Below are 6,794 nucleotides of genomic sequence, written 5' to 3'. Positions count from 1 at the left end.
GAGTGTAGCTCTTGCTTGTCCATAAAGCTTCATTTGCTTCTGACTGAGCTGCTCTGGCAAAGATAATGCTGGGGGGAAATTTCAACCCACTATAATGGGACTCTTGTTCTCAGGGATTGGGCTGTTGGTCACTTTCTGTTCTGACTCCAAAGGAATCTTCATGGCAATTCTGGGTCCCAGCTGCATGTGAAGCTGTAATGAACTCTGCCATGGGTTGGTAGTGATGGGACTGAGCTGATCCACTCTTCATGCAGCTCAGGAAGGGAGGTTACGATGAGGCTGAGAGAAGTGTGCCCTAACTTGTCACTTCCTTTCCCTCCTTGGACAGGTCTCCATGGCCAGAGGCAGCAGATGGCCAACAGCAGCTCCATCACCCACTTCCTCCTCCTGCCATTCCCAGGCACAAGGCAGCTGCAGCTCCTGCACTTCTGCCTCTTCCTGGCCATCTACCTGGCTGCCCTGCTGGGCAATGGCCTCATCATCACCACCATAGCCTGGGACCACCACCTCCACACCCCCATGTACTTCTTCCTCCTCAACCTCGCCCTCACTGACCTGGGATGCATCTCTACCACTGTGCCAAAATCCATGGCCAATTCCCTGAGGGACACCAGGGACATCTCTTATGCAGGATGTGCTGCCCAGGTCTTTCTCTTTCCCTTTTTCATTTCAGCAGAGATTTATCTCCTCACCACCATGTCCTACGATCGCTATGTTGCCATCTGCAGACCCCTGCACTATGAGACCCTTCTGGGCAGCAGAGTTTGTGTCCACATCGCTGCAGCTGCCTGGGCCTGTGGATTTCTCTATGCTCTGCTGCACACAGCAAATACATTTTCCTTGCCCCTCTGCCAGGGCAATGCTGTGGACCAGTTCTTCTGTGAAATCCCCCAGATTCTCAAGCTCTCCTGCTCAACATCCTACTTCAGGGAACTTTGGCTTCTAGTGCTTGGTTTGTCCTTAGCATTTGGCTGTTTCATGTTCCTTGTGGTGTCCTATGTGCAGATCTTCAGGGCAGTGCTGAGGATCCCCTCTCAGCAGGGACACCACAAAGCCTTTTTCACCTGCCTCCCTCACCTGGCTGTGGTCTCCGTGTGTATCAGCACTGGCTTCATTGCAAACCTGAAGCCTTCCTCCATCTCCTCCCCATACCTGGACCTGGTGGTGTCAGTTCTGTACTCAGTGGTGCCTCCAGCAGTGAACCCTCTCATCTACAGCCTGAGGAACCAGGAGCTCAAGGCTGCCCTCAGCCAACTGATCCCTGGATACTTTCAGAAGCAATAAACTCTTTGTCTTCTCTTGCAGAGCAGTTCTGATGTTATTCAGTGCAGTCCCAGCCTGGCTGCCCGAGTTGTGGCTGCTGCTGGTGGTGTTCCCCTTGTGAGAATGTTGTTCCCACACAAATGTCTTTCTTCAGACCATTTCTAGTTCAGTGTTGTCCTCTGTGCTGTGACACAGAGGCTGCAGACATGAGGAGCTGTGCTCCCTGGGTGTTCAACAATAAAGTACCCTGCTTCTCTGTTTTCCTTCCTCTTGAGTTGCTTGTCTGAGTTGCTTCCTCCAAGGCTTCTGTGGAGCTGCAGGGCAGTGCCTGTGTGCAGAGGTGCAGGGGCAGAGTCCCAGCACAGCAGCAGTGCCAGCGAGCCCCAGAGCTTGGGCTCTTCTCAGCTGCTCTTTCTGCCCTTCCACCCTCTCCTGCTGAGCCTCTGTGCTGGGGCAAGGCCTAAGTGCTCTGGCAGCTTGGGCACTGTGCTGCTGTGTGGCAGTGCTGGGACTGCAGGTAGGGGCAGGCCAGGGCTGCTCCTGGTACAGAGCTGTGCTCCAGAGCAGCACTGCCATCAGAACAGGAGGTCTCCTCATGCCTTCATACCCCAACCCCCTCCCATTACACACTGCACCTACTCAGAGTCCAAACTGGATACCCTGACCCTCTTCCAGTATAGACTCAGCCCAAACATGGTTCCTTTAACCCCTCCCATTATAGATGTGGCCTCGTCCCAATACAAGCTAGCTCATATTTTCTTCTTCCTCTAAAGTCTGGGTCCCATCCCAGCACAGAATCTATACCCTGGCTCCCTTCCCAGTACTGAATGCATCCATCCCAGTACAAACTGCACACCCTCATGACCTCCCAGTACAGTCTGGGCTCTGTCCCAGTCCAAACAGGATCCCTTTAATCCCTCCAAATTTACTTTGGGCCTCATCTCAGTAAAACCTTAATCCTCTCATCACTTCCAGTACAGGCTGGACCCTGTCACAGTCACAACTCCATACCCTAATCACATCGGAGTCCAGTCTGGGACATCTCCCAGTTCAAACTGGGTACCATTAACATCACCAAGTTCCACCCCATGCCTGTCCCAGTACAAACTGATTCCACTCATCCCATCCTTTGCTGTTTCATATTTTTGTCAGTGCTATAGACAGAGGGATGGAGACACCATCAGCAAGTGTGCAGATGGCACCAAGCTGAGTGGTGCTGTTGAGATGCCAGAGGGACAGGATGGCATCCAGAGGCACTTGGACAAGCTGGAGAGGTGGTACCCAGGTGACCCTCATGAGGTTCAACAAGAGCAAGAGCAGGGTCCTGCAGCTGGGCTGGAACAGTCCCCACTATCAATACAGGCTGGGGGAGGAGGAGATAGAAAGCAGCAATGAGGAAAAGTACTTTGGGGTGGTGGTGATGGTGAAGCTGGCCAGGAGCAGGCAGTGTGAGCTTGCAGCACAGAAGGCCAAGGGCAGCCTGGGCTGCATTCAAAGCAGCATGGCCAGAGATAGAGAGAGAGGATCCTGCCACTTTATGATGCTCTGTTGAGACCTCCCCTGGAGTACTGCATCCACCTATGAAGTCTCAACACAGGAAGGACATGGAGCTGATGGAGCAGGTCCAGAGGAGTGACACAGAAATTATCAGGGACTTGGGGCAGCTCTGCTATGAGGACAGGCTGAAGGAGCTGGGGTTGATCAAACTGGAGAAGAGAAGGCTCTGGGGAGACCTAGTAGCTTCTTTCCAATGTCTGAAGTATACTGGATGGAGAGAGACTGTTTGCAAAGGCCTGCAGGGACAGGACCGGGGCAATGGCTTCAAACTAGAGCAGAGCAGATTGAGATTGAATGTGAGGAACAAGTCTGCACAGTGAGGGTAGTGGAACACTGGAACAGGTTGCCCGGGGAGGTGGTTGAGGCCCCATCCCTCCAGATATTCAAGGTGAGGCCAACAGGGCTGTGGGCAACCTGATCTAGTTGAGGATGACCCATTATGTCTGCAGGGGATTGGACTGGATGACTTTTGGAGGTCCCTTCCAACTCAGACCATTCTGTGATTGGCCCCTGATGCCTCCTAGTAAAGTCTTGGACACCTCCCTGTAAGAGCTGACCCCATGGTCTCTCCCAGTAACACTGGGCCTTGTCCCAGTACACTCTGAAAACCTAATCCTCTCCCAGTACAGACTGGGCCCTTCCTGTCCAAACTGGATCCCTGCAGTCTGGGGCTGCCCAGGTCAGGAGAGACAGAGATCTGCTAGAGAGAGTCCAACAGAGGAAGGGACTTGAACATCTCTGTTGCCAAGCCACTATCCATTATTGACCTGGAGTCCTGGCTCACTGGGGAGGTTCCAGGGTAGTGGAGAGCAGCGAATGTGACACCCAGCTCCAAGAAAGGAAGAGAGGAAGATCCAGGAAACTATAGAGCTGGCAGTGTGAGCTGGGTAGCAGGGCAGGGCATGGAGCAGAGCATCTCCAGCACCATTACATGTCCTGGAGAGGACAAGCAGGGGATCAGGCCCAGTCATCATGGGTTAATGAAGGGCAGGTCCTGCCTGACCCACCTATCTCTTTCTCTGACAGGATGAGTGACTGTTGGATGAGGGCAAGGCTGTGGGTATTGTCCACCTAGACTTTCCAAAAGCTTTTGGCACTGCTGCCCACAGAATTCTCCTGGGCAAAGTGGCTGCTCATGGCTTGGATGAGCAATGCTCTGCTGGATACAGCCCTGGCTGGGTGAAAGGGCCCAAAGAGTGGTGCTCAGTGGACATAAATCCAGCTGGTGGCAGGTCACAGGTGGTGTTCCTCAGGGCTCAGTGTTGGGACCACTTCTGTTTAACATCTTTACTGATGACCTTGGTGAAGACGCAGAGTGAGTCAGCAGTGAGTCAGCAGATGACACCAAGTTAGGTGGCAGAGTTGATCTGCATGAGGGTAGGGAGGCTCTGCAGGGGGACTTGGGTAGATTTGATCCATGGCCAACGTTCCCAGGAAGAGCTTCAAGATGGCCAAGTGCCAGGTCCTGCACTTGGTTCACAACAACCCCAAGCAATGCTACAGAGGTAGTGTGGCTGGAGAGCTGTCTGGCAGAAAGGGACCTGGGGGTGCTAATGGACAAGCAGCTGAATAGGAGCCAGCAGTGTGCCCAGGTGGCCAAGAAAGCCAAAGACATCCTGGCTGGGATCAGAAATGCTGTGTGCAGCAGGAGCAGGGAGGTGACTGTCCCCTGGGACTCAGCTCTGGGGAGGCCACACCTTGAGTGTTGTGTCCAGTTTTGGGCACCTCCATCCAAGAGATATGTGGAGGTGCTGGAGCCAGGGCAGAGGAGGGCAAGGAGCTGGGGAAGGGCCTGGAGAATAAATCTGATGAAGAGCAACTGAAGGAGCTGGGGCTGGTTGAAGTCAAAGCTCAGGGCACTACAGATGCAGTGTGCACCTGCTTGAAATCTGGGGATGATGCAGCTTCTGGTGGTTGTGTGAAGGGAAGAAAACTTCCATAGTGTGCAAATTTCAGGGTTCAGAGTGGAAGTGTCCTGGTTTGAGGCCAGGCAGATCCTCTCTTGCTCCTGAGAGCACACAGGAGGTGAGGATAAAGAAAAGTCACTCAAAGGGGATCCTTGTGGTCCAAGAGGCCCTGGCTCTGTGTTTCAAGAAATGGCCATGAAGAATAGAGACAGAGCAGGGAGGGTACAGAAATGTCATGGTGAGAGCTGCTAGGAACACAAGATGGGTGTCAAGAGCATGAACGTAATGAGCTGCAGGCATGGGAAAGTGTAGCACCACCTGCAAGGCTGAAAGCTCAACAGGACTGAGGTCTTTCTCCTCCTGTCTATGCCAGTTGGCTCTGCCTCCAAGGCCAGGGAGAGGAAACTTAAGCTTGAGACTCTCTGGATCTGACTGCTCAGGCTCTGTGGTCAGGGCTTGGCCTTTCTGCTGCAGAAACCAAACACAGTGTGGGGGATAGTGTAGGACAGCCTGTGGTGGGGATGGCAATGGGGACTGGCAAGGCTGGAAGTCATCAGGAGAACCCAAGGCTTTGCCTTCTTGGCTATGGCAGTCATCCACCACCACCAAGGGCTGTGAGGAGACTTTCTAAGGCACCAGGGGGTCCTCAGTGCTTCCTTAAACACCCCCAGGAAGGCTGGGGACTGTCATCCCCTTGTCCTTCTCTCAGCATCACAAACCCCACAGCCCACAGCACCTGAGGAGCCCTGACCCATACATGAGGGACAGGATCTGCCTGCCCAGGCACTGTGGTCAGGGTTTGGCCTTTCTGCTCCATAAAGCAAACCCAGAGTTTGCTCTCCTGCACTTTGCCTTTGTCTGCTGCAATCATGGCCTCCACTGAGCTGCTCTAAGGAGCCCTTGGGAAGCTTTGTTGGTAATGAGCCTCAGTGGGGCCAATCAGTGCTTCAAGGTACTTTGTGTTCTCCTTCTGACTTCTGAAGAAGTTTCTTCAGTCGTCTCTCAGTACCTGAGGTTCCTGCAATGAGTCCCAAGTGCCCTCAGGAGATGTTTGTGTCTCTGCAATCTTCTTCAGGATTTCAAAGTGCACCTCACAAAGCTCAATTTTTTTATGCCAAAGGTAAAATATTTTACTCCATTTCAGTTTAGCTCAGAGATGATAATTCCCCAAGTGACACTGACCCAGGCTGTCCCAGCAGGACATCTGCACTTGCAGGAACATCTGTCCTTCAGTCTGACATTGAATGGACAACTTTGCTCCTCACCCTCCCCAACCTCCCCATTGCTGTCACTGCCCACCTGGGGCTTACAAGGTGATTCAGCAGAATGTGTTCTGATCCAAGAGCCTCTGAATGACAGAGTGGATAAGGACAAGGCTGACCCTGACTGGCTGCAAGGGATCCTGAATTCAAATCTATTTCTGTGGCTGTGCCTGGAGAGAAGCACCAAGCACACAGACACAGGGACAGAGCTGGCTGTGTCCAGTGGAACATAGAAACCTTGCCCCTGGTGACAGCAAAGGTGTCTGTCCAAAGACACAGAGAGGTGTAGAGGAGGCTGGCCGAGAGGCTGCCTGGAGTTTGGTTGCCTTCTGCTGGAGTTCAAAGCAAACCCTCACAAAACTTTGGCATTTTTTGGCACAAGAACTGAGCCTGGAGAAGTCTGACTTGGTGCTGGCCCTTGGTGCAGGTTGTCCCTGAGGAATGTGTGAGTGGGGGAGATGCTGGACGCAGCTGCTGTGATTCAGGAGAGCTCCAAGGCTCTGGCTTTAGTGCCTGGACTGCCCCTGTGAATTGTTTCTGGGAGATGGGAGTGTTCCTCCATGGCCACACTCTGTCCTGCTCTCATCTGTTCTGCAGTGTTTGGCACACTGTGGGTTCGAGGTGCAGTGGTGGTGTTCAGTGGCCCCCAGTCAGCTGTGAGCTGCCACTATCTGTTTGCCTTTGTTCCTGGACAGCCAGGGGAATGAGAGTGGCTTGGGTTTGGCTGAGCTGGAGTTCATTCTGCCCAGAGCATCTTTCTAGTGCTGTGTTTTGCAGGGCTGCAGTTGGCTGTTGATACCACAGC

At 53.1% G+C, this 6,794-nt stretch overlaps 1 protein-coding gene across 1 annotated transcript; it reads left to right on the top strand.

Annotated features, from left to right (window-relative positions):
• Positions 1 to 351: 351 nt before the first annotated feature.
• LOC137456881 (olfactory receptor 14A16-like) lies at positions 352 to 1,505 on the top strand. Its single transcript, XM_068168570.1, has one exon. The coding sequence runs from the start codon at positions 352 to 354 to the stop codon at positions 1,282 to 1,284; it is 933 nt and encodes a 310-aa protein (XP_068024671.1). The 3' UTR covers positions 1,285 to 1,505.
• The last annotated feature ends 5,289 nt before the right edge of the window (positions 1,506 to 6,794 follow it).

This window comes from Melanerpes formicivorus, unplaced genomic scaffold (genome assembly GCF_026170545.1).
Source record: "Melanerpes formicivorus ecotype bairdi unplaced genomic scaffold, bMelFor1.0.p_v2 SCAF_142, whole genome shotgun sequence".
Taxonomy (NCBI): Eukaryota; Metazoa; Chordata; class Aves; order Piciformes; family Picidae; genus Melanerpes; species Melanerpes formicivorus.
Note: the sequence above shows the minus strand (reverse complement) of the source record. Positions and strands in the feature narration are given on the sequence as shown.